Here is a 27,574-nt window from a genome sequence, read left to right as displayed (position 1 = left end):
GAAAGGCCACAGGGAGGAGCTCTGCGGACAGTCCTAGCTGAATCTTACCTTCCAGCTGTCCCTGCCAAGATGCCAGGCATGTGAGTAAAGCCATCATGGACCCTCTAGACCAGAATTCCCACTAGCACGGGACCATCTGGCAGCCACAAGGAGCAGAAGAACTGCCCAGCTGAGCCACTTCCAAACTCTTGACCTACTAAGTCATGATCCGCAATGAGCCAAAAAAGCAAATCATAGGGATGATTTGTTTTGCAGTGCAGATAACAAGGATGTCATGTGAGGCACAGCTGAGGTACTGACCCAGGATGTGACTGATGCTCCCCATGTACCCAGAGCTCACTGGGAGCTCGGGACCTTCAGGTGCATCAGAAACATGCCCTACCCCTGTGAAGCTCACAACCCAGTGGGGGCACATCAAGTCACCAGGCAGTTATCACCACAAGGTCATTGGAGCATCGATGGTGGAGACACAGGGCAGGGCAGCAGCTTCAGGGTGGGGAGGGGTGCTGATACAGCTGGAAAAAAACAGGGAGGGCTTCCTGGCATGGAGGCTCTTGGCTCTGACCCCATCAAGACTCTCAGGATCCCAGTTTTTCCATTTATAAAATGAGGACCATGGGACATCATGAGGATGAGTGGCTGTGATCCAGGAGTGTGGACATTCAGCCAATGCCCAATAGAACTGGAGTATAAATACCCCAGCTCCCTCTCCCTTAGGGATGACTTTGAGGTGTGTGCTACAGCAGCTGCCCACAGCAGTGGCAGGCATGGAGATACTTCCGTTTTGAAACATCTTCCCTCCCCTACCTCACTACCTGGGATGGTTGATTTTATGTGTCACGTAAGTGCACTGTGGGGTGCCTAGATTATATATTGTGTCTGTGAAAGTGTTTCTGAATTAGATTAGCATTTGAATTGTGGACCCAGGAAGGTGGCCTGCCCTCCCCAAGTGGCTAGGCATCTTCCAGTCCCTCAAGGGGCTGAACAGAACAGACGGCAGAGGGAGGAGGACTCACCCCTCATTTCCTGCCTAGCCACTGGACCTGGGACATCTCATCCTCTCTTGCCCTGGGACTGGATGTCCGCCATCAGCTGCCCTGGTTCTCAGGCCTTTGGATTTGAGCTGAGTTTCAATCACACCTCAGGCTTCCCTGGGTTTACAGCTTGCAACACAGATGGTGGGACTTCTCAGCCCCAAGAGTCACGGGGACCAAAGTCCTCCCCCTAAATCTCTGTGCATTGGTTCTGTTTCTCCAGAGAGCCTCACTAATATGCTCCCTCACTGTCCCTTGCAATTCCTAAGATCACCTCCCAAAGAAAGCATGCATTCTCCCTCCTTCCTTCAGAATCTGCTTCTGGGAAGCCCAATCCAAGACAGCTGGGATTGACTAGCCCCAAGGCTTCTGAAGGCCACTACCCTGCTTTCACTGGGAGGGCCAAGGCTTGGGGTAGGAGGGTAGGAGCAGGTGGCTCAGGAGGGGACAGCGCAGGGGCACCTCGAACCGTAGATCCACAAAGGAGCAGCAGTGTGGCCTGGGAGAAGTCGATTAACCTCTCTGAGCCTCCATTTCCTCACCCTTGAAAAGGGGCAATGGGCCGGCACAGTGGCTCACACCTATAACCCCAGCACTTTGGGAGGCTGAGCTAGGCAGATCATGAGGTCAGGAGTTCAAGCCTGGCCAACATGGTGAAACCCTATCTCTACTGAAAATACAAAAAATTATCCAGGCATGGTGGCACACGCCTGTAGTCCCAGCTACTTGGGAGGCTGAGGCCAGAGAATCACTTGAATCCAGGAGGCAGAGGTTGCAGTGAGCTGAGACTGTGCCATTGCACTCCAGCCTCGGTGACAGAAGGAAGTGAGAAAGGAAGGAGAGAGGGAGGGAGGGAGGGAGGGAAGGAAGGAAGTAGGGAGGGAGGGAGGGAAGGAGGGAAGGAGGGAGGAAAGAAGAAAAGGGGCAATGGTGTCCTCCCTGTGGGTGGCTGTGAGGTGTGGATTTGGGTAGATGCAGGGCTTGGGCTGAGGAGTCACCACCAGGGCTCTCCTCTCCCACTGCGCCTTTTCTCGCCATCCGTCCCTGCCCAGCCCCTGACGGGCTGTGTGACCCAGGAGGCATCACTTCCCTCTCTGGGCTTCAGAGTCCTCCACTGTTCTGCAAAGGGATTGATCTAGATGGCCAAGGCCACTCAGGCTCCTAGAAAACTGTGTTTGCTTGGGAGACATGGTCCCGGGGGATGCCGCTACTCTGGACTTGCAAGATGGTTTCTCTCCTGGACGGGCTAGGAGAAGCCCAACAGGAAGGCAGAATGTCGGTGGCATCTTTGCTCCTGGACCCCTCCTTGCCTTGCCCTGTCTGGGCTCCTACACCACAGATTGCGAAAGAATCCATGCCTTCCCTGTGCCCCTCGCCGCTGCACTCCCAGCCCTCTCGGCAGCCTCCGGGGTACCTGGGCTACTCCTTGGGACACTTGCCATCCCTCCCTTGTCTCCCACAGTCTTTGGTTGCTGCGGCCTCCAGCCTGGGACCTCTGTGCCACCCCAGGACTCCTGAGTCTCCGCAGCCCATTCTGCCCATTGACGGCCAGGGTGGACAGGGACGGGCAGGTAGCTGAGGACAGGGGCACAGGGGCAAGCCTCCCCGCTCCAGATGCCACCAGAGGATAGGAGGACATGGGACCCGGAAAGGGACAGCCACCAGGGCCTCTGATCCCAAGGCAGGAAGGGGCAGGCTGCCAAGTCACACGCATCCCAGGGGGCGTCAACATGCAATCCATCATCTGCAGCTGCCCGAGAAGGGTGCCAGCTCCTCACAGGAGCTCTGCCCACCTGGCCAACCCAGCTGCCCACTCTTCGACCTCCGTGTCCTTCTGCACCAGTCACCAGGCAGGGTGGGGGCTGGAGCTCACCCACCCAGCTACAAAGCGCAGCCTAGGAGGCTGCAGGAGGGCAGGGTATCGTTCCCAATGTGTGGATGGGAACACTGAGGTGGGGAGGAGGAAACACCTTTAGGTCCCCTTGAGAGAGGGGACGGGTCCCAGGAAGCAGGTAGTTCAGCCTGGGTTAGGATGGGTCATGTGACAGAGGGAACCGCCCGGTGTCAGCGCCAGAGGCCAGCGAGGCTGGACTCAGCACAGTGCTCAGGCATCCCCCTGCATCCGGGAACATGAGCCACTGCACCCCGCCTCCCAGGGCTCCAGCCTCACAAGGCTGCCAAGTACTCCCTCAGCCTGGAGCAGGCAGGAGGGGGCGGCTCCGGCAGAAGTGGCAGGGGCCCTCACCCTAATGAAGCCATCTCGCCACCATAATAAAGACCTCATGTACCTCCAATGACACTTAGCAAATCCGGGCACAAATAAATAACCCAAGTCCAATTGAATTAACCTTCAGCTGATCAGCACAGCTAAACAAATTACCCTGCGGCCCGAACGAGATTAAAAGACCCAGCGCAGACTGGGATCATTCGGCGGGAGGGTTCACTGGGTTTAACGAGTTTAAGCCAAATCCCCCGGCGTTCTTTTCTCTGGTTTTAGGCCACACTGCTCCCAGAGTACAGCCTTTCTGGGGGCCACAGCCCCCCCGCCAGGGAGTGGCAGGGAGAAGTCAGACGTGTGGCAGAGAGGGTGAGGCCAAGGGAGTAGTGGTGGAGGAGGGAGACCACCCGCCTGTGCAGAGGAAGAGCCATGGCAGACGGTGTCCCCAGAGGCACAGCCAAAGCTGATTTCCAAGAGACAGCGGGTGCCGGGCTGGAGGTCTGGTCCTCCTGGCTCGTCCCTTGACACCTGATGGCACCCCCTTCACGCCCAGCTGCATTTAGACCTGGGCTGACCCCCAGGAGGAACCTGCTTTGTAAGGTCTGATCTCAGAGTCATGCTTCTCCCACCCTGACCCCAGGCTCTCCCCCAGCCCATGCAGAGGGTAGGGGCTGGAAGCTCCCTGTGGTTGGGCAGAGACGTCCCCTGAGTGGGAGACCGCAGTGATGCAAGACCATAATGACAGATCAAATCACGACTCCGCCAGCTGCCGGAGATACATGGGTCAACATGACTTTCAGAAGAACAAAGACTGCCAGGCACGGTGGCTCACGCCTGTAATCCCAACACTTTGGGAGGCTGAGGTGGGTGGATCACAAGGTCAGGAGTTCAGGACCAGCCTGACCAACATGGTGAAACCCCATCTCTACTAAAAATACAAAAATTAGCCAGGCGTGGTGGTACGCACCTGTAATCCCAGCTACTCAGGAGGCTGAGGCAGGAGAATCGCTTCACCCCGGGAGGCGGAGGTTGCAGCGAGCCAAGATTGTACCACTGCACTCCAGCCTGGGTGACGGAGCAGGACTGCATATCAAAAAAAAAAAAAGAACAGAAGAACAGAGACCACTCAGGAGGGTTTCTCTGCCCTCTAGGGCTGCCGGCCTTTCCTGGCAAAAGGGCCTGCACTCAGCTGGGATGCCGCAGCCAGGGATGGTGGGCCCCGAAGGGAAGCAGAGACCTCACCATGCCTGAGGAACCACTGCCCAGAGCATGCGGTCTTCTTCCTGCTCCGGGGTGGAGCACTCAGGCAGCCTGGAGAGGCCACACGCCTGAGGGCTGCTCCCAACCGAGCGACCCAGCTGGAAACACGAGAGCTGTCTACGCAGGCTGCAGCGGATCCACTGAGACATGGCCCTAGAACTTACACAGAGAGAGAGGACTCAGAAGACAGTGCTCCCCGAAAGTTCTAGAGCCAAGTGAGGTGTGGCTTCCCAAAGCAGGGGTACAGGAGGCCGTGGACTTCTCCCCTAAGGGATTTGCTTGTAGCCCAGGAGCCTCAAAGGGAACCTTAACCTCACGGAGTTCAAAAACCCTGTTGCATGTGTCAGCCCAGGAGCTGGTGGCCGGGGAGGGCTTCCTAGCAGGTCTGATTTGCGTGGTTGTGCCATCCACAGTGGAACTCTGGAGCTCTGAGTCGGGAGGGAGGTCGTGGCAGCTGTGCTTATAGGAGGAGCCATGCAGACACCATGGAGCGGGCGCCACTCTGGGGGAGATTCGGGTCCCAGTGCCACAGCTGAATTTCCAGGTGTTGCTCTGTGGGTTTTTTTGTTGGTTTTTTTTTGTTTGTTTGTTTGTTTGTTTGTTTGAGATGGAGTTTCACTGTCACCAGGCTGGAGTGTAGTGGCACAATCTCAGCTCACTGCAGCCTCCACTACCTCCCAGGTTCAAGCGATAATCCTGCCTCAGCTTCCCAAGTAGCTGGGACTACAGGTGCACACCACCATGCCCAGCTAATATTTTTTGTATTTTTAATAGAGACGGGGTTTCACCGTGTTGGCCAAGATGGTCTCCATCTCCTGACCTCAGGTGATCTGCCTGCCTTCACCTACCAAAGTGCTGGGATTACAGGCGTGAGCCATGGCACCCAGCCCTCCTCTGTGGGTCTTCAGAGAAGTCATGCCAGCGGCGCCCAGAGTTGGTACTAGGGGGCAGCCTGTGCCCTTGTTTTGGGGTTCACTATTAGGTGAATAGGATGGGAATGGGAGAGCAGAGATTCCATAAGCCATTAACTCCCAAGGGAGCTCATCCCTGCGGTGGGGGCATGCAGAAGGTGCGATGGCCACCAGCAGATACGGTGAGTCAGCGGCACGAGAGCAGCACAACCCCAAATCATCCAGGCTTCGCCAGCACAGACCCCAGCCTGGGTGCTGTGGGGTGCATGGATGCTCCCCGCCTTGTCCCTGAACACAAGGCACCATCCGGCTGGGACCGAAAGCCAGAGAACAGTAAAACCAAAACACAGCAGTTCAGAATGGGAGATGTCCCAGGCCCCAGGTGATAAAGGCCCAGGTGGTTGCAGAAGCCCAGAGCTGGGAAGCCTTCCTGAAGGAGGAGGCTTGAGTGGGGCCTCGAGCCAGCCAGGGAGCACCTCGGAGGTCCTTCCAGGGGTAGAACGGAACCCGAGGAGGAGCAGAAAAGCAAACCCTATCAGCCGCTGTGCTTCCTCCCCCTGGGCTGTGCACTGGGGTCACTCCAACACTGCACCTTCGTGTTTACGCAGTGAGCGTCTCTTCCAGGAGGGGAGGTTCGGGTGTGAACGCCACAGCTGGAAGAGGTGCACACGGCCCTCTTGCCCACTGGTGGGTCCCAGCATCCAGTAGCTGGGAATGCTCTGTCTCTACTAAAAATGCAAAAACAAAAAAAATTAGCTACTCGGGAGGCTGAGGCAGGAGAATCACTTGAACCCAGGAGGCGGAGGTTGCAGTGAGCCAAGATCGCGCCATTGCACTCCAGCCTGGGCAACAAGAGAGACTCCACCTGAAAAAAAAAAAAAAAAGGATTAACTTCTTGTTTTTGAGACAGAGCCTCACTCTGTCTCCCCAGCTGGAGTGCAATGGTGTGATATCGTCTCACTGCCTCCCGGGTTCAAGAGTGCCTCCTGCCTCTCCCTCCCAGTAGCTGGGATGACAGGCGCCCGCCACCATGCCCGGCTAATTTTTTTTTTTTTTTTTGTATTTTTAGTAGAGACAGGGTTTCGCCATGTTGGCCAGGCTAGTCTCAAACTCCTGGCCTCAAGTGATCCTCACCCCCTTGGCCTCCCAATGTGCTGGGATTACAGGCGTGAGCCACCATGCCCGGCCCCCACCCAAAAGGATTGAAAGCAGGAGCTGAGAGAGGCAGGTGCCCACCCACATTCCCAGAGGCAGTACTCACAGGAGCCGAGAGATGAGAGCTGCCCACGTGTCCCCCGACAGGCTCCATCCATACATCCAGAAACTGTTCAGCCAAACAGAGGAAGGGACGTCTGACACCTGCCGCAGCGTGGATGGACCTCGATGGCGTCCGGTTCCGTGAAATCAGCCAGTCATGGAAGGGCCAGTACCGTATGCTTCCACACACATGGGGTCCCTACAGCACTCGAACCTGCAGAGGCAGAAAACAGAACGGTGGGTGCCAGGGGGTGCAGGGTGGGGGAGATGGAGAGTGAGAGTTTCACAGGACATGAAAGAGTTCTGGAAACAGGTGCTGAGGGGCACACAACAACATGACTGTGTTTAATGCCACCGGCCTCTGCGTTGGAATGTGGTTATCATGGTGATTTTCTGGGATGTACATTTTACTACAATCAAAAATTAAAATAGGACAGGTGTGGTGGCTCATGCCTATAATCCAGCACTTTGAGAAGCTGAGGCAGGCAGGTCACTTGAGGTCAGGAGTTCAAGAACAGCCTAGTCTCGAACATAGCAAAATGCTGTCTCTACTAAAAATACAAAAATTAGCCAGGCGTGGTGGTGCACGCCTGTAATCCCAGCTACTCAAGAGGCTGACTGAGGCAAGAGAATCGCTTAAATCTGGAAGCGGAGGTTGCAGTGAGCCGAGATCGTGCCACTGCACCCCAGCCTGGGAGACAGAGAATCTGTCTTTAAGAAAAACTAAGATAAAAAGAGTTTGGCTATGGACCAAGAGAGACAGTCAGGAAGATGGACAACGGGGTAGGCTTCGCTCAGGAACGGAGGCAGAAGCAGGGAGACTGAGGGAGGTGCTGAGACAGCATGGGTAGGTGAACACAGTGACCAGGTGGGCACAGAGGGGCCGGAGAGAGAGGGACAGAGCTGGTCCCAGCCACACAGTGGCGAGTCCTCAGGTCCCACAGCCCCTCCATGAACACACAAGCCTCCATGCATGCACAGGTTTTCGTGCTCACATCTGCACATGCTTACACATATGTGCTCATAACACACGTGTACAGCTCACCCTCATCAAAGCCCAGCTGGGACTTGATGTACAATCTCACGTGGACGACATTCTAGAGACAGGGCAGGGAGTGGGTCAGGGCTTAGTGGGCGCAGGGCTGCCAGCAAAAGCTGGTGAGGGAATCTGGGAAGGAGGGTGTTGGTTTAGGTCTTTTTTTTTTTTTTTTTTTTTTTTTTTGAGATGAAGTCTCGCTCTGTTGCCCAGGCTGGAGTGCAATGATGCAATCTTGGCTCACTGCAACCTCCACTTCCCAGGTTCAAGCGATTCTCCTGCCTCAGCCTCCCAAGTAGCTGGGATTACAGGCACCTGCCACCACACCCAACTACGTTTTGTATTTTTAGTAGAGACAGGGCTTCACCATGTTGGCCAGGCTGGTCTCGATCATGATCATATCTGTAAGATGGTCAGCATTTGTCAAAACTCATAGAACAAAACACCAAAGGGGTACATTTTGCTGTATGCAAAATATACCTCCTTTTTTATTTTTATTTTTTCAAGAGATAGAGTCTGGCTCTGTCACCCAGGCTGGAGTGCACTGCTATGATAATGGCTGACTGAAGCCTCCACCTCCCAGGCCCAAGCGATTCGCATGCCTCAGCCTCCCGAGTAGCTGGGACTACTGGGGCATGCCACTACACCAGGCTAATTTTTTTGTTGTTGTTGTTGTAGAGACAGGGTCTTGCTATGCTGCCCAGGCTGGTCTTGATCGCCTAGGCTCAAACAATCTGCCCACCATGGCCTCCCAAAGTGCTGAGATTCCAGGCATGAGCCCCCACACTCAGTGCTTATTTTAAGTTAAAAATCTAAGAAAACAAAACACAAGCTCAGCCAGGAGCCCTGTTCTTAGCTCCCTAGACCCGGCCCTAGGGAAGGCAGGATCCCTGGGCCACCCCCATCCTATGGCCCTGTCCTTTGCAGCTACGTTCCAGGGGAAGAGAGTGAGCCTGTCACATATATGCCAGAGTGCCCACACACTGCCCTGACGCTGGGAAGCCCTGGAGAGAGCTGCAGGGCTGTGAGCAGCTCAGAGTGCATAGCTTTTGCTGAGCAGCCAGTAGGTTCCTTGCCCAGGACAGTGAGTCAGGAACCTGGCTTCCTGATCTTGTTCCCCTTTTCTCTAGGGCTACCAGGAAGGTCAGAGCTGAGGCTGAGGCCCAATAACAGCAAGTGCAGAGGACCCGGCACCAGCACACACATGCTCTGTGCTTCTGTTACGGCCTTGACAGTCTATTCCAGCGTTTCTCTCCCCAGGTCCAATTCTGGAATTCATGCCCTTGTCTGATTTATAACCCTCTACCTGTGTGTGCCCTGCCGTCTCCCCAAAGGACTTCGGGCTGGGACTGTCTCCTGGCTACCTCTGCAGAGCCAGCACGGGGTCAGGCTCAGCAGGTGCCTGTGACGTCAATTACAGATGCCAACACCTTCCAAAGACAAAGTGCTTTGTCATCAGGTGACTGGATGGGGAGAGAGGGACCCAGATAACAGAAGATAGACAGAGAGAGAGAGAGAGAGAGAGAGAGACAGAGACAGAGACAGAGACAGAAATAGAGACAGACGGACAGACCAAGGGAGACGGAAAGAAACAGGCAGACAGACAGACAGAGAAACAGATAGAGACAGACCATGAGAGAAAGACACACAGACAGGCAGGAATGGCGGAGAAAGAGATAGACCAAGAGAGACAGAAACGAGAGAGACACAGATAGACAAAGAGACAGAAGACAGAGACAGTCAGACCATGAGAGACAGAAGGAGACAGGTAGACAGACAGAAAGAGACAGAGAGAGAGACACAGACAGACAGACAGACAGGCAGACAGACAGACAGGCTGAGAAAGAGACAGAGATAGTCAGACAGACAGATCAAGAAAAAGAGACACAGACACAGACACAGACAGACAGACAGACAGGCTGAGAAAGAGTAACAGACAGACGAAGAGAGACAGAAATGAAAGCGAGAAAGACAGAGATAGACCAAAAGACAGACAGACACAGACAGAGGTGCAGAGACAGACAGACAGACTGACAGACAGAAGACAGAGCCAGACCATGGGAGACAGAAAGAGACAGGCACAGACAGAAAAGAGAGGAGAGAGACAGAGACAAAAAGTGGCACACAGACAGAGAGGCAGGTAGAGAAAGAGAAGAGAAAGACCAAGACAGAAACAGACAGACAGAGACAGTCAGACAGACAAAGAGAAACAGACAGACTGAGAGAGACAGAGACCAAGAGAGACAGCAACAGAGAGACAGAGACAGACAGCGAGGGACACAGACAGAGAGACAGGGACAGAGACAGAGAGACAGAGAGAGGGATGCACTGGCTCCCAGCCTCCCAGGAACATGCAGAATCTCTCAGAAGAGGAGGAGGAGGACCTCTCTCCCCCAAGCAGGGAGTGAGAATAAGACACCTCCGTCCCTCCACCCACCCTAGACCCAGCCCCAGCCCAGTCCCAGCGCCGGGTTCTGTGGCCTCTGCTGCCCCCTAGAGGTGCTTTCTGGCAACATGCACTCCCAACCCGGCTTCCCAGTGGCTGGAGGCAGTCCAGGTGCTCATCCTTACCACCCTCATCCCCGCCAGGCCCGGCTCAAATTCCCTCCCACGACTCATGCACCTGGGGCTCGTGGGTGCTTCTGTGCCATGCCAGCCTCCCTGGCTACACCTGCTGCAAGTATTTTTCCTTCTTTTCTCTTTTGATTTCTTTTGTGGTTGCAAAAGTAAAATGTTAGCTATAGCTGGGTGCAGTGGCTCACACCTATAATCTCAACACTTTGGGAGTCTGAAGTGGGAAGATTTCTTGAGCCTGAGAGGTCGAGGCTGCAGTGAGCAGAGCTCGTGCCACTGCACTCCAGACGGGGCAACAGAGCAAGACTCTGTTGAAAACAAAAAACAAAAAACAAAACAAAAAAACATCAACTATAAAAAAATTCATAGAGAATATGTGTGGACATGGAAGCACAAGTCCCGTCCCACCTAATTCTGCCCCACCACCCCAGTCGAGCTTGGTGACACCGCATCACTGCGGGCCTTCTCAACCAGGCGGGAGGTCCTGTATTTCCAGGAGCTGTCTTTACTTATGGGCCCCTCTCATTCTTTTTCACAGCTGTCTTCCTAGGGGAGCATTTTCTCCTTCCTTTCAAATCCCTTTGAAATGATTTCCTGTTCCACTTGTTGGCAGTAGGGTCATTTCTGCTTTTCCTGGCTCTGACTTGACCTGCAGCCCTTGGCTTATTGTCCATCTTATGGAGGTAGTGAGGGGTCCTTGGACCAGCTTCCAGCAGAAAATGCTCATCGAGTGAATGACCAAGCAAACATTTTTCTTATGGATGGATGGATCAGCAGATGGATGGGTGGGTGGATGGATGAATGAGTGGATGGATGGATGGGTGGGTGGATGAGTGGATGGATGGGTGGTTGGATGGGTGGATGAGTGGGTAGATGGGTGGGTAGATGGATGGAAGGGTGAATGCATGGATGGATGGATGGATGGATGAATGAATTCATGGGTGGGTGGGTGGATGAATGAGTGGATGAGTGAATGTATGAATGGATGAACAGATGGATAGATAAGCGAATGGATGAGTGAGCAGATGAATGGGTTGGTGGATGAATAGATGAACGGATGGGTGGGTGGATGAATGAGTGGATAGATGGGTGGTTGGATGGATGGATGAATGGAAGAATGGGTGGGTAGATGGATGGATGAGTGAATTTATGAGTGGGTGGATGGATGGGTGAGTGAATGCATGGGTGGGTGAATAGATGAATGAGTGGATGAGTGAATGCATGATTGGGTGCGTGGATGGATGAGTGAATGGAATGGGTGGGTGGATGGATAGATGAGTGAATGCATGGATGGATGGATGAGTGAATTCATGGGTGGGTGGATGGATGGGCGTGTGAATACATGGGTGGGTGAATGGATGAATGGGTGGATGAGTGAATGCATGAATGGGTGGGTGGATGGATGGATGAATGGGTGGGTAGATGGATGGATGAGCAAATGAATGGGTGGGTGGGTGAATGGGTGGGTGGATGGATGGATGAGCAGATGAATGGGTGAGTGCATGGGTGGATGAGCAGATAGATAGGTGGGTGGATAGATGGATGAATGGGTGGGTGGATTAGTGGATGAGTGGATGGATGGATGGATGGGTGATCGGGTGGATGGATGGATGTCTGTTCGGCAGGAATAGAGAGCAACTGAGATGTGATTGCAATGATGGAGGGAATGCACAGTGGTGCACACATGTTGGAGAGCAGCTTGGAAGCTTTTAGAATTAAACAAGTACCTGCCATGCTACTTAGCAATCCCATTCTCAAGTATTTCCCAAGAGAAGTGAACATTTATGTTCTCACAAACACCTGTATATGCAGGTCAGTGGGAGCTTTATTCACAGTGGTCCAAGCTGGATACAACCCAAATGTCTTTAGTAGGAGAATGGATAAAGAAATTGTGGTGCATCCAGACAATGGAATACTACTCAGCAAAAAGAAGAAAAGAGAGAGAGATAAATTACTAATGTCGCCAACAACATGGTTGAACCAGTATCCTAAGTGGAAGAAGCCAATCAGGAAAGGCTACACACCACATGACTCAGTTAGGAGGTCAGCAGGACTGGTTTCAGAAGACACAGGTGACAAAGACCCCGGTGATAACACAGAATGCAGTTAAGAAGCCAGCCAAAACCCACCAAATAAATCCAAGATGGCGGGAAAGCGACCTCTGGTCATCCTCACTGCTCGTGAAAGACACTTCCACCAGTGCCGTGACAGCTTACAAATGCCATGGCAAAGTCCAAAAGTTACCCTACATGGTCTAAAAAGGGAAGGAAACCTCAGTTCTAGGAATTCCTCCCCTCTTTCCCAAAAATCTCATGAATAATCCAGCCCTTGTATATCATATGATCAAGAAATAACCCTAAAATTAGCTGGTCAGCAGCACCCAGGGCAGCTCTGCCTACAGGATAGCCACCCTTTTATCCCTTTTTTTTCTTTTTAGATGGAGTTTCTGTCGCCCAGGCTAGAATGCAGTGGCACGATCTCAGCTCACTGCAACTTCCGCCTCTCAGGTTCAAGTGATTTTCCTACCTCAGCCTCCCGAGTAGCTGGGACCACAGGCATGTGCCACCACGCCCAGTTAATTTTTTGTATTTTTAGTAAAGACAGGGTTTCACCATGTTAGTCAAGATGGTCTCGAACTCCTGACCTCATGATCTGCCCGCTTTGGCCTATTTCTGTACTTTCTTATCACCCAGGCTGGAGGGCAGTGGCATGATCATAGCTTACTGCAGCCTCCAACCCCTGGGCTCAAGCAATTCTCCTGCCTCGGCCTCCCAGGTAGCTGGGACTACAGGTGCACCACACCACGCCCAGGTAACTTACTTAGTTTTTGTAGAAATGGGGTCCAGTTTGAAGCCAGGGTGGCCTCAAACTCCTGGCCTCAAGTGACCCTCCCAACTCGGCCTACCCAGTAGCTAGGTCTACAGGCGTGGGCCATCATGCCCAGCCTTGTCTTCAGTCTGAATTTGCATTTTGTTTTCTGTTAGATGTCAGAGCTGCCTTTAGCAGTATCCCCTGTGGTTACCAGTTCTACCATTGCTTACAGAATGACAGCCATTTAGATTTGCAAAAGCCTTTCCCAGTCTGAGTGCAGCCTCCCAAATGCAGAATATCTGATGCAAGCCACACATGCCCAGGGCTCAGTCCGTCTGGGGCAGGGCTCTCCCCACATGCCGTGCATGGAAGGTCTTGGAAAGTTCCGGCGTTCAGAAAGTCCCCGTGCTGTGTCTGGCCTGCCTGCTCCGGCCCGCCATTCAGTCAGGCCTCTACGCTCACCCACAGACACAGACATGACCTTCAGGAAGTGAGGCTCTTCTCACCTTCCTACCCCTCCACACTCCCTCTCCGCTTGTACAAAATCGACTCCAGGCCTGTCTCTACCTCCCACAGGCAGGACCACTAGGCCACCCTTCCTTCTTGGTCCCTGTGCCCACCCCAGTTCGAGAGTCTTAGGAGCAGATAGGAACCCCCCAGGAAACACAACAATCACAGAAGCACAGACCTGGAGGCCACATTGCCAATCTTCCCATTTTACAGATGAAAAAACAGGCCCAAGACCGGAAGGGAATCATCCAAGGTCGTCAGCAAGTTAGAGGTGGGGCCGAGGCAGGGCTTGGACTGTGTCCTGCCTCCTGGGTTTTTCCCCATCCCTACACCCCCACACCACCTCATGAACCACTTGCTTTGCACGCCTTGTTTAATTCAATCAGTTCCACAAACATTCACCCAGAGACCGTGACACACAGCATGCTGGCTCTCCGTTCTCTCCTGGAAGCGCAGAAACGCAGCAATAATGAATGAGCTTCCACTCAGGCTAATGAGCTCTGTCATCAGGCTCCTCACCCAGCCACTGGGCGGCTTCTTTGCCAGGGGAAATAACTTCTTAAAATATTGAAATAAAGGCTTTTAGAAATTGTACATGGATTAAGGTTTCATTTCTTAAAGAACTAAGCAAATACTGCAAGAGGTGAGGTGGCAGTTTTCAATATTTGCAACAAAGACAGAAAGCCTCAAGCTAGGGACGAAAAGATTGTAAGACTGCAACTTGACTAAGTTGGGCAGAAAACAAAGAGACGTGCTAAACTCTCAATTCTGCGCCATGATGGAAGGGGTCCCAGCAGCAGTGGGTTTTCTTTGTTTACTGTGTGGTGTTAAATGAAACACTCCAGTTCACATAAAACTCCAAAGCCTGGCTGGGCTCCATGGCTCACACCTGTAATCCCAGCACTTTGGGAAGCCAAGGCAGGAGGATCACCTGAGATCAGGAGTTCAAGACCAGCCTGGCCAACAAGGTGAAACCCCATCTCTACTAGAAATACAAAAATTAGCGGAGCATAGTGGAGGGTGCCTGCCTGTAATCCCAGCTACTCCAGAGGCTGAGGCAGGAGAATTGCTTGAACCTGGGAGGCAGAGGTTGCAGTGAGCTGAGATCGCATGACGGCACTCCAGCCTACGCTACAGAGAGAGACTGCATAATAAAAACAAAAACAAAAAAACCTGCAAAGCTCAGAGCATCCCTGGGCAACACAGCAATCACAGCACTGGCGAAACTGAGACTATGCCCAGCAAGAAACGCCACTGGTCTTTGTTTTAATTTTTTTTTTTTTTTTGAGACAGGGTCTCACCCTGTCATCCAGGCTGGAGTGCAGTGGCACCATTATAGCTCACTGCAGCCTTGACCTTCTGGGTTCAAGCAATCCTCCTGCCTCAGCCTCCCAAGTAGCTGGAACTATAGGTGTATGCCACCACTCAACTAATTTTTAAATTTTTTTGTAGAGATGGGATCTTGCTGTATTGCCCAGACTGGTCTCCAACTCCTGGGCTCAAGCGATCCTCCCACCCTGGCCTCCCAAAGTGCTGGGATTACATCCAAGAGCCACCATGCCTGGCTCCAAGCCATCTTTAAATGCTCCCCAAGAAGAGGTTTTATTTCCTTTCTAGATGAATCTCTCCCTGGATCCTTATAAACTGGATTTTTAAAAAATAGTATTCATTAATTTCCTTTGGGAAAAAATATGAATTTTACATAGACAACCCTGGGTTTTGCTCTTGTGATAAAATATCTGTAATTTTCAATTGGTTGCTTTTAATCTTTTTTTCTCCAAAAACCGTAGCAGCAGATGCTTCTGAAATCCTGCCCTGCCCCACCTTCGACTTGGACTATCAAAGTTTAGAAAAGATAAGTGGTTCATTATGTTTTTCCAGATAACTGGGTACTAAAGATAATCTGCGTCTTGTGGCATGCTCCAATTGGAATCATTTCTATGTCTATGCTGCTATTTATCCAAGTGCCTTTGCAACTGTAGTGTGCAGGTCACTGCCAACGGCAACCCTACAGGCACACGGCAAGGCCACAAGATTCTCACACCCAGCTGGGGGCACAGCAAAGGCAGTGATGAGGCCAGCGTAAAAGCTGGAGTCTCTGAGGCATGGAGTCTCCCAGGCCTCAACTTCAGGTCTGCTAGCATAGAGGAAGATCTTGGCCAGCCGCTGTGGCTCATGCCTTTAATCCCATTGGGAGGCTGAGGCAAAAGGATCACTTGAGCCCAGGAGTTTGAGGCCAGCCTGGGTGACATAGCAAGACCTTATCTCTACAAAAATAAAAATAAGCCAGGTGTGGTGGCATGCACCTGTAGTCTCTGCTACCCAGGAGGTTGAGGTGGGAGGGTTGCCTGAGCCTGGGAGGTGGGGGATGCAGTGAGCTATGATTTTGTCACTGTATTCCAGCCTAGGCGATAGAGCAACACCCCGTCTAAAAAGAAAAAAGGAAAAAGAGGCCAGGCGCAGTGGTTCACACGTATAATCCCAAAACTTTGGGAGGCTGAAGCCGGTGGATCACCTGAGGTCAGGAGTTGGAGACCAGCCTGGCCAACACGGTGAAACGCCATCTCTACTAAAAATACAAAAATTACCAGGGCATGGTGGGACGCGCCTGCAATCCCAGCTACTCGGGAGGCTGAGACAGGAGAACTGCTTGAGCCCAGGGGGCGGAGGTTGCGGTTAGCCAAGATTTCGCCATTGCATTCCAGCCTGGGCAACAATAGCAAAACTCCTTCTAGAAAACAAAACAAAACAAAAATCTATAGCCCAGCAGTGAAGCCTGCCCAGAGTCCACAGTCCCCCTCCAGGCCCTGGCCTCATCCCCTCTGCAGGGGCAGTGTGTGTCGGCTTCTCTGAGTCAATGTCCAGCTTCTTTTTGTTTTTTGAGATAGGGTCGAGTTGTGTCACCCAGACTGGAGTGCAATGGTGCAATCATGGCTCACAGCAGCCTTGACTTTCTGGGCTCAAGTGATCCTCCCACTTCAGCCTCCCAACTAGCTGAGGCCACAGATGCACATTACAATGCCGATTAATTTTATGTTTATGTTCGGTAGAGATGTAGTAGCTGGAATTACAGGCACCCGCCACCATGCCTAGCTAATTTTTGTATTTTTATAGATACGGGGTTTTACCATGTTGGCCAGGGTAGTCTTGAATTCCTGACCCCAGGTGATCTGCCCTCCTAGGCCTCCCACATGCTGGGATTACAGGCATGAGCCACTGTGCTCAGGCCTGAGTCTGCTTCTTGACCCTGTGGATTTGTCTGTTCTGGAAACTGCCTATAAATGAACCATGCACTGTGTGGCCATTTGTGCCTGGTTTCCTTCACGGAGCGTCACGTTGTTGAGGTTTATTTGTGCTTTGGCCTATGTCAAGTGCTTTATTCCTTTTGGATAAACTGATTCCTGCTTGCTGAATAGTTGGGGAGAGTGCATGACATCACCTCTGCAGAAGGGCCCGGTGAAGGACATGATATGTAAGGGGTGCTCAGTAAAGCTTCCCTCCCTTCATGGGTCACGGGGACCCACTGATCATTACAGACTCATAACACCCACTGTGATCAGTGGTTTTGAGCTCTCTGCCCTCCTAGGCTTTTGCAAGGAGCAGAAAGACTACACATAGCAATGAAGCCAACCTACACGTCCTGAATTCCCCTTGATGGGCCTGGTAATTGTCAAAACAGCCTCAATGCCACAGTTCTGGCTACCGAGGTGGGCTGTGATGGTACAGAGGCTGAATATTGCCTGGCGTGGTGGTTCACACTTATTCCCAGCACATTGGGAGGCTGAGGCGAGAGGATTGCTTGAGGCTGGGAGTTCGAGACCAGCCTGGCCAACATGGCGAGACTCTGTCTCTACTAAAAATACAAAAATTACCCAGACATGGTGATGCATGCCTGTAATCCCAACTACTCAGAAGGCTAAGGCAGGAGAATTGCTTGAACCTGCGAGGGTGAAGGTTGCAGTGAGCTGAGATCGCATCACTGCACTCCAGTCTGGGCGACAAAGCAAGACTGTCTCAAAAAAAAAAAAAAAAGCAGCCATTCAGGCAGCCCCTGGGGGCCCTGTGTAGGGCCTGATGGTCACCACTCCAGCAGCTTGTAGCGAGCTCTGCAAGGCCCAGGACGTCCCGGCCATATGGTCCATTTGCACTCAAGCTGCTCCTCATCAGGTGTAGAGCAGCAAGGTCTATTTATCCAAGGACAGGGAGAACAGCTGGGTAATCATAAACCTAACAGCTAAATTTATGATATTCCAAGCCTGGGTAATATGCCAAAACCTCTATCTACTAAAAACACAAAAATTAGCTGGGCATGGTGGCGCGTGCTTGTAGTCTCAGCTACTCAGGAGGCTGAGGCGGAAGGGATTGCTTGAGTCCGGGAGGCTGAGGCTGCAGGGAGCCATGATCATGCCACCACACTCCAGCCTGGGTGACAGAAATGAGACCCTGTCTCCCAAATAAATAATAAAGTAATGAACGTATGATGTTCCCGTGAACTGCTGCGTATGGGCTGCCTCTCTCTTTTTTATTTATTTATTTATTTATTTATTTATTTATTTATTTGAGACGGAGTTTCGCTCTTGTTACCCAGGCTGGAGTGCAATGGTGCAATCTCCGCTCACCGCAACCTCCGCCTCCTGGGTTCTGGCAATTCTCCTGCCTCAGCCTCCGAGTAGCTGGGATTACAGGCACGCGCCACCATGCCCAGCTAATTTTTTGATTTTTAGTAGAGACGGGGTTTCACCATGTTGACCAGGATGGTCTCGATCTCTGGACCTCGTGATCCACCCGCCTCGGCCTCCCAAAGTGCTAGGATTACAGGTGTGAGCCACCGCACCCAGCCTTATTTATTTATTTTAAAGACGGGGTTTCACCATGTTGGTCAGGCTGGTCTTGAATTCCTGACCTCAGGTGATCCGCCCGCCTTGGCCTCCAAAGTGCTTGGATTACAGGCGTGAGCCACCACTCCCGGCCTCTTTTATTTTTATTATTTTTATTTTTATTTTTTAGGCTGCCTCTCAATCCCACAAGACAGGCACCTTCGTTTTCCATCTTCATTTTTAAGCTGAGAAACTGAGACAAGTTGCCCAAAATTACAGAGTTACTCAAAATTAATAGCCGAGCAGGTTGATTCTGATGCCTAAAGCTTTACCCAATCTAAGATTTGTTGTACCTGGAAGTCTTCTGGGTCTAAAGGCCAGACTATCTGAGTCCATGTCCTTACAGGGCTGCAGAGGAAAACAGAAATCATCATGAACACAGAACCTGTTACGTCACTGGTCTCCACTCACACACCCCTCCTGGCGGAGCTCCGGAATCTTTCCTGCTGAGCAGCCTGGAGAGTGTGTTGTGAGGCTGTGCATGTACAAAGCATGTCAGTTGCAAAGCCAAGCTGTCTATGTTTCAAGAGGTGTAAGGTTTCAGAAAGCCCATGAATGGGACGCCAGGGATGCTCAGACGGAGACCAATGCCATGGGTCAGCATGGGAGGCTCTGGCAAAGCCACACCGGCAGGCAATTGAGAGTGAGGCCACCGCCATAGCTAACCACTGGATGCCCCTTCAACAAGATACGGCGTGAATATCAAATGATGAAGAGAGCCTTCTGGGGAAACTGACGGCGCCCTTGCATGTTTTTGTAAAACAATCCTCTTCATCCTGGAGCTGGGACAATCACACACTGTGGCAAGGAGAACGTGTGGAGCCATCACACAGTTTGTCAGAAAAATTACAACCCTACCAAGTCGGCACTTGACTAATCCTTTGTTGGTTTCACAGATTAACACATAATGGCATTTTTACCTACAATTTAGTGAATATAAGATAAATTTAAGATACTTTCCTTTTTTTTTTTTTTTTTCATTTTTAAGATAACTCCTCAAACTCTGTGCCATGATTGGCATCATTACTATTAGATTCCCATTTTATGTGAATGCACTTGAGAGAGTCTTTCTTTCGATTTCATTTACCCTTTGGTACTGGAGAACATCAATGATGTGCAATGAGATCCTCCTCCATTCTTCTAGATATATAACTTCTGTCCATTTAGGCTGCCAGAAAGTCCCTGGACCACCACCTCAGCCTAGGACAACCTTCTACCTCTCATTTTTTTCCTACTGTCTTTATTTTAGATCTAGACCCAAATTGACCAAACAATCCCTAACATATGTAATTAACAGTGACATCAAAAACAACAATCCCTCACATATGTAATTAACAGTGACATCAAAAACAACATCCAGGCTGGGCACAGTGGCTCACACCTATAATCCAGCACTTTGGGAGGCCGAGGCAGGCAGATCACCTGAGGTTAGGAGTTTGAGACCAGCCTGGCCAATATGGTGAAACCTCGTCTCTACTAAAAATACAAAAATTAGCCGGGTGTGGTGGCAGGTACCTGTAATCTCAGCTACTCAGAAGGCTGAGGCAGGAGAATCCCTTGAACCCAGGAGGTGGAGGTTGTAGTAAGCCGAGATCGCACCACTGCACTCCAGCCTGGGTCACAGAGCAAGACTGTGCCTCAAAAAACAACAACAGCAAAAACCCAGCATCCATCTTGTTCTTCAACATCCCTTTATAAAGGTGATAAGTTTATTTCAGAGGGTTTTTTTTTTTATAGGGGACAGGATCAGATTTTTTGTGTCTATTTGCCTATAGAGAGGGAGAATGCACACACAGGTGAATAAAAATGAGTGAACCTCTTGAAGATTTTAGATGGCAAAGCAATACATTGGCAATTTGCTTGTGGGGTATGTGTGGGTGGAAGTGTGTTTAAATTTAGAAGCGGCAGCAACTTAAGACTTTCCTGGGAAATTGAGATACTTCCGGCTTTTTGAGTAGTAGAACCACGAAACTCATCATTCTTCCTTTTGTGTACTGGCTGCAAGAATGCTCAAAAATGAATTTCCTCTTGATTTATGTCTATTTTGAACATGTTCTGTATGCATGCCTTTTATTTCAGGCCTCCAGAAATCATCACTGGAGGAGCATGCTTCATCTGACTTGACCTGGATTGGATATGAAGTCATCAAGTCATGAGAAGAGGGAGTCAAGCTCTTCCTAAGGGCTGTAGTGGCATAGATGTCAGAGGTGTGTGAGCCACAGCAGCTCCAGCTTGAATAGGGGCTGGGTTAAATGAGGCTGAGACCTACTGGGCTGCATTCCCAGACGGTTAAGGCATTCTAAGTCACAGCATGAGATAGGAGGTCAGCAAAAGATACAGGTCATAAGCAGTCTGCTGATAAAACAGTTTGCAGTAAAGAAGCTGCCCAAAACCCACCAAAACCAAGATGGTGAGGAGATGACCTCTGGTCATTGTCACTGCTACACTCCCACCAGTACCATGCCAGTTTACAAATGCCAGGGCAACATCAGGAAGTTAATCTTAAAGGGTTTAAAAAGGGGAGGCAGAAATAATCCACACCTCGTTTGGCATATAATCAAGAAATAACCACAAAAATGGGCAACCCACAGCCCTTGCGGCCACTTTGCCTATGGAGCAGTCATTTTTTATTCTACTACTGGTGGAGGGTGTCCACGTTATTGACGTCTTGAACAAAGAAATGGATAAAACGCACAAAGTAGGCTGGACAAGGTGGCTCATGCCTGTAATCCCAGCACTCTGGGAGGCCAAGGCGGGCAGATCCCCTGAGGTTGCGAGTTCGAGACCAGCCTGACCAACATGGGGAAACCCCATCTCTCCTAATAATACAAAATTAGCCAGGCGTGGTGGTGCATGTCTGTAAGTCCAGCTACTATGGAGGCTGAAGCAGGAGAATCACTTGAACCCAGGAGGTGGAGGTTGCAGTGAGAGGAGATTGCACCAATGTACTCCAGCCTTGGCAACAAGAGCGAAACCAGGTGTGGTGGCTTACATCTGTAATCTTTGGGAGGCTGAGGTGGGCAGATCACCTGATGTCAGGAGTTCAAGACCAGACTGGCCAACATGGCAAAACTCCGTTTCTACTAAAAATACAAAAGTTAGCCAGGCATGGTGGTGCACATCTGTAATCCCAGCTACTTAGGAGGCTGAGGCAGGAGAATCGCTTGAACCCGGGAGGCAGAAGTTGCAGTGAGCTGAGATCATGCCGCTGCACTCCAGCCTGGGCGACAGAACAAGACTCTGCCTCAGAAAACAAAAAGCACAGAACAAGAAAAGAAGGAAGCAACGAAAGCAGAGATTTTTTTGAAACTGAAAGTACACTCTGCAATGTGGGAGCGGCAGAAGCATAGGGGCTCAAGTGCCCTGATACAGAATTTGTGGGGTTTAAATACCCTCTAGGGGTTTCCACTGGTTGCCTGGTGTCCCCCCTATGTAAATGAAGAGGAGGAAGCAAAGTTACAGAATCATTTACTCAGTGTACACCCTATGGAGAGGTTTTTTTTTTTTTTTTTTTTTTTTTTTTTTGAGACAGTCTCACTCTGTCACCCAGGCTGGAGTGCAGTGGTGCAATCTTGGCTCACTGCAACCTCCGCCTCCCCAGTTCAAGTAATTCCCCTGCCTCAGCCTCCTGAATAGCTGGGATTACAGGCGCACGCCACCACGCCCAGTTAATTTTTGTATTTTTAGTAAAGGCCGGGTTTCACCGTGTTGGTCAGGCTGGTCTCGAACTCCTGACCTCATGATCCACCCGCCTCGGCCTCCCAAAGTGCTGGGATTACAGACGTGAGCCACCGCGCCCGGACTGGAGAGGATATTTCCTGTCATAACTGAAGTGTTCATTGGCCTTATGTACCCTGTCTCCAGACCCTATTATTCTACCTCAATTCCTTTACTTTTCTAAGAAACTTGCTTTCACTTTGTGGACTCGTCCTGAATTCTTTCTTGCATGCGATCCAAGAACCCCCTCATAGGGTCTGGATCGGAACCCCTTTCCAGTAATATAACAGAAAATACCGCCTTGACATGGCTGTCAGGAAACAACAGAGAGGCCTCTGAGGGTGGGGTTCTGAAGGGGTGCTGACCCCGCAAGGAAGGCTCTGGGGGCTCCAATCACTCTCAGCCACTGCGAAAGATGCCCGACTCTGCCAATAAAACTTCCAGCTTGGAGAAACTGAGGCTGAGCAGTAGGGGGTATGGGGGTCCCTGGAGGAACCAGAACCCATCCTGCTTCAGGGTGGGGCTGGTCCCCCCTTGGCCTTTGCCGGGGCTTCGCGTCACGGAGCAGTGGCTGAGGGTCGGTGTTCGAAGCCCACCGCAGCCCGCCAGCTGCCCAAGCGTGGCCAAGCTCTCTGCACCTGCACGCGTCTGTAAAACGGTGGATGAAACGCTTCTACCGACCCGGGTGGCTGAAATCAAACGAGTTACGGGTATAAGGCGCTGAGAACGATGCCTGGCACACAAACAGGCGTCCGCTGTGGGGACTAAATGCCTCCAGCCCAAAGCCGAAGGTCGAGCAGGGCCGGGCTCCCAGCGCAGGGGGTTCCCTTGCTACGCTTCTGGGGGTCCTGGACACAGACGTGGGGGACGGAGCTCTCACCAGCTAGGGCCCCGAAGGTCTACAGCTGAGGGGCTGATGCCCGGGGACGGAGGCGGTCGCAACGCCCCTTCCTGAAAAGAATGGGGTCCGGCTTTAAGGCGCCCCCGAGCCCTCCCGGCAGCGCGGAACCCGAGCAGCTCAGGAGCCCGGGAGCCCCACGTCTCGGGGACCGGAAGCGCCGCGGCCCTGACTTCCGGAAGGTGGACGAAACCTGCGGATGGGGGCGGGCCCGCGTCGCTCACGCAGAGCCACTTCCGAGCGCGCCGCCTACTTGGTGGGAGCAGGTACTGGCGAGTCTCCCCGGGCGGTTGCATCCCGCGGTAGCGCTGCTGGTTTGGCCCCGCGTGTCGTGGGGGTCCCCGGCCCGCGGCTGTAGGGCGAGGGCGGCGGTGGCGGGGCCTAGGGGCAGGAAGCCACTGCCCGGCCTGGCAGTGTGAACATGCGAGTCGATCCGCTAACCCAGGAAACCCCTGGCACGGTCTATACGGGCAGTCCCGCTCCAGCCTGGGTTTTATTTTTTAGTGACAGATTCTCGCTCTGTCGCCCAGATTGGAGTGCAGTGGTGTGATCACGGCTCACTGCAGCCTCAACCTCCCGGGCTGAAGCGATCCTCCCGCCTCAGCCTCCTGATTAACTGGGACCACAGGTGCGCCGGGCCGATTTTTAAATTTTTTTGTAATTTTTTTTTTAGTAGAGATGGGGATCTTGCTATGTTGGCCAGGCTGGTCTCGAACTCCTGGCCTCAAGCTGTCCTCCCGCCCCGGCCTCCGAAAGTGCTGGGATGACAGGCATGAGCCACCGTGCCTTGCCCCTCCTTTTGAATGGACCTCCTTCCATTTCTGTTTCAGTGCCCGGTGCTTCATATCCGTACATAATCCGTTTAACTCTTTTTTTCTCCTTTCTTTTTAACCTAAATCAAAGGTGCCATTGAAGAGCCCCACAATGGAAGATAAGCCGTTGGTGATATCGAAACAGAAGACGGAGATGGTGTGTGGAGTCCCCACCCAGGTTGTGTGCACAGCCTTCAGCAGTCACATCCTGGTGGTGGTGACCCAGTTCGGGAAGATGGGTACCCTGGTCTCCCTGGAGCCCAGCAGCGTGGCCAACGATATCAGCAAGCCTGTGCTCACCACAAAAGTCCTTCTGGGGCAGGATGAGGTAAAGTGGATTGGCCGGGAACCGTGGCTCACGCCTGTAACCCTAGCACTTTTGGAGGCCTTGGTGGGCAGATTGCTTGAGGACAGGAGTTTGAGACCAGCCTGGGCAACACAACAATGCACACAGAAGTCTCTACAGAAAAACAAATGCCTACAAAAAATAGAGAGGCCAGGCGCAGTGGCTCACACTTTGGGAGTCTGAGGTGGGCGGATCACTGGAAATGAGGAGTTCTAAACCAACCTGGCCAACATGATGAAATCTCATTTCTACTAAAAATTAGCTGGGTGTAGTGGCGCATGCCTGTAATCTCAGCTACTTGGGAGGCTAAGGCACAAAAATCGCTTGAACCCAAGAGGCAGAGGTTGCAGTGAGCCAAGATCATGCCACTGCATCCCAGCCTGGGAAACAGATCGAGACTCTGTCTCAAAAAAAAGAAAAGAAAAAGAAAAGAAAAAAATTAGTTGGGCATAGTGGTGAGTGCCTGTGGTCCCAGCTACTTTGGAGGCTGAGGTGGGAGAATCGCTTGAGCCCTGGAGGTGGGGGCTGTAGTGAGCCTTGATTGTGCCACTGCATTCCAGCCTGGATGACAGAGCAATAGTCTGTCTTTGAAAATAATAATAATAGGCCAGGTGTGGTGGCTCACGCCTATAATCCCAGCACTTTGGGAGGCCGAGGCAGGTGGATCACAAGGTCAAGAGATCAAGACCATCCTGGTCAACGTGGTGAAACCTCGTCTCTACTAAAAATACAAAAATTAGCCGGGCATGGTGGCGCGCACCTGTAGTCCCAGCTACTTAGGAGGCTGAGGCAGGACAATTGCCTGAACCCAGGAGGCGGAGCTGGCAGTGCGCCAAGATCGCGCCATTGCACTCCAGCCTGGGTAACAAGCAAAACTCCATCTCAAAATAATAATAATAATAATAATAATAATAATAATAAAGTAGTCAGGAAGGGACCCCCAGGGAGGAGGAAAAAGCCCTTCATTGGCTGTGATTTGTTGTTAAGGATACGGGCAAATCCCCTTACAGCAACAGCATTTTCCGGGCACTCATGAGTCTCAGGGCACCCTGCTTGCCCTCGGCAGATGCTTCGTCCAGCCCACAGGCATTTTATTCAGCAGACAAGCAGAGATACCAATTTTGTCATTCAGGCCGCCTCCCCTGCCATGATTCATTATGTGAGCAGGTGGCTGGCTGTGTCCTGCTCTGCTCTGCAAAGATCACATGTGAGATTCGGCAGCATTGCCTCCACAGGCTTGTCTTTCCTGGGTTCTTTTAGATGGGAGTCATCCAGAAGAGACAGGGCTGCAAAGGCGCTGAGAGAATGAACAGAATGACGCGTGTTTAGCAGTGTGTTCCTGACTGGAGTGTTCTGAGTACTGCCTGAACTCTGAGTCACTGTGGCATGGACTTAACATGGTGGTGGTTAATGGTGGTATGGGAGGCCCATCTGGGTTCCTAAGGGATACTTTATGAAAGCATTGAGGAAAAGACCAGGTTTCTTGCAGTTGAAATGGTTTCTTCTCCCTCCTTTCACAGCCTCTCATCCATGTCTTTGCAAAGAACCTGGTAGCGTTTGTGTCCCAAGAAGCTGGAAACAAAGCAGTCCTCCTCGCCGTGGCCATGAAGGACAAAAGCATGGAGGGGGTTAAGGCGCTGAGGGAGGTGATCCGGGTGTGCCAGGTGTGGTGACCTGGAGGCAGCTGCCCCTCGCTGCTCAGCAGGACACGTGGGGACGCAGACACCCACTCAGGGACTCAAGTCTTGCCTCCCTCCCTGGTGGAGGGAGGAACTTTGTCTGGCACTAGCCCTTGGAGCCAGGAAAAATATTTGTGTCTCAGGCAGACTCTTACTCTGGTTACTGAGATTATCTGTGCATGGGGGGAGAGGCAGAGCATAGAGAGTGTCCCGAGGGAGTTGTGAATGGATCTCACTGGGACCTGAGTCATTGCTCGTGTTTGAGAATTGGAGGAATGAGTCAGCAGGCCTGGCTCATGGCTGCCCGTGTGCAGGATCAATTTTAGGAGAAAATTTCTTTTTTATTAAAAGCAAATATGTATCCCAGAATACTTCACCGGCCTCCTTAACAATGACGAGACCCCGCAGTGGCACAGCATGAGTTCAGTTTCATGTTCTTCACTGGGAAGGAAAACTTGTTGGGTGAAAACACAGAGGGATGTCGTTCCCGGCCACTGCGTGGATCCCAGGCGTGGGCCTGTGCATGCTTTCACCCTGCTCCTCCTGCCCTGACTTCTCTGAGCCCGCTGGGAAGCTGGTGGCTGTCAGCGGACGTTTCTATCTTTCTGTGTGTGCCCGTTACTGTGCGGCAGCTGGGAACAGATGCTGGCCTCTGAATCCTGAATGGCAAGGGTGGAGGGACGCTTCTGTCAAAGGAGCCTCCTGTGCAGAGATCAGGAGGGAGGAGCGAAGCAGGGCAGGGCGGGGCACTGGGGTGGGTCGCCAGGGGTAGGCAGCTGGGGTGTGGCTGAACATGACCTCCCTGTGGGGGAGGCAGGGGTCCTGCTGTGCTGAGGCCACAGGACTTAGTCTTTTGGGGAGCAGTGCTCACAAGCGTTGGCAGAGCCTAGAGCCAGGAATTGGCTTCAGGATGCATTTACGCCCCTGACAAGTGGCAGCCTGGGCTCTTCCTCCAGCTGCTTCGAGGGAAGCTTCGCTGATCACGCCCAGGTTGGAATTTCTGAAGCCAGAAGTCGAAGCTTTGGACCACTCGACTGGCAAGTCTCGTGAGAAATGGGCAGCTGGAGAGTTGGGGTGGGTGACGGGACCTGGAAGCAGAAGCCAGGCAAGGCCCTGGGGCGGAGCGAGCGCCCGCATGGCCCTCCGGGGAATCGGGGTTCCCTGTCCTAGATACCTGTGAAGAAACACCTTAGGGGCATCGGGTGTTTGTGGAATTAGAAAGAAATATTTTCTTTTTTTTTTTTCAGTAGAGACTGGTCTCACTGTTGAGCAGGCTGGTCTCGGAACTCCTGGCCTCAAGTGATCCTGTTGCCTCAGACTCCGAAAGTGCTGGGGTCACAGGCATGTGCCCTATTTCTTTCCTTTTTTTTTCTTTTTCTTTTTTTTTTTTTTTTTTTGACACGGAGTTTCACCCTTGTTACCCAGGCTGGAGTGCAATGGCGCGATCTCGGCTCACCGCAACCTCCGCCTCCTGGGCTCAGGCAATTCTCCTGCCTCAGCCTCCTGAGTAGCTGGGATTACAGGCACGTGCCACCATGCCCAGCTAATTTTTTGCGCTTTTAGTAGAGACGGGGTTTCACCATGTTGACCAGGATGGTCTCGATCTCTCGACCTCGTGATCCACCCGCCTCGGC

General features: G+C 52.0%; 1 protein-coding gene and 1 pseudogene across 2 annotated transcripts; one reads left to right on the top strand and one right to left on the bottom strand.

Moving 5' to 3' along the window:
* Nucleotides 1–1,266: 1,266 nt before the first annotated feature.
* LOC101036622 (uncharacterized) lies at nt 1,267–23,958 on the bottom strand (annotated as a pseudogene).
* On the top strand, nt 23,291–26,088 carry PSMG3 (proteasome assembly chaperone 3). 2 transcript variants are annotated; one of them, XM_003943742.4, is made up of 3 exons: nt 23,291–23,369; nt 24,007–24,243; nt 25,782–26,088. In XM_003943742.4, the coding sequence occupies exons 2-3, from the start codon at nt 24,028–24,030 to the stop codon at nt 25,932–25,934; spliced, it is 369 nt and encodes a 122-aa protein (XP_003943791.1). In that variant the 5' UTR covers nt 23,291–23,369; nt 24,007–24,027; the 3' UTR covers nt 25,935–26,088. The 2 variants fall into 2 exon arrangements, with proteins under 2 accessions (XP_003943791.1, XP_010329911.1); XM_010331609.3 differs by lacking the exon at nt 23,291–23,369 and adding an exon at nt 23,376–23,731.
* Nucleotides 26,089–27,574: the final 1,486 nt, after the last annotated feature.

Source organism: Saimiri boliviensis, chromosome 1 (genome assembly GCF_048565385.1).
Source record: "Saimiri boliviensis isolate mSaiBol1 chromosome 1, mSaiBol1.pri, whole genome shotgun sequence".
Classification (NCBI taxonomy): Eukaryota; Metazoa; Chordata; class Mammalia; order Primates; family Cebidae; genus Saimiri; species Saimiri boliviensis.
This window is presented reverse-complemented; position numbering and strand designations above follow the sequence as displayed.

Coding starts and splice junctions, on each gene's coding strand:
- PSMG3 (XM_003943742.4), top strand. CDS start 24,028: ATGGAAGATAAGCCGTTGGTGATATCGAAACAGAAGACGGAGATGGTG. Junction 24,244..25,781: donor TCCTTCTGGGGCAGGATGAG/GTAAAGTGGATT, acceptor CTCCTTTCACAG/CCTCTCATCCATGTCTTTGC.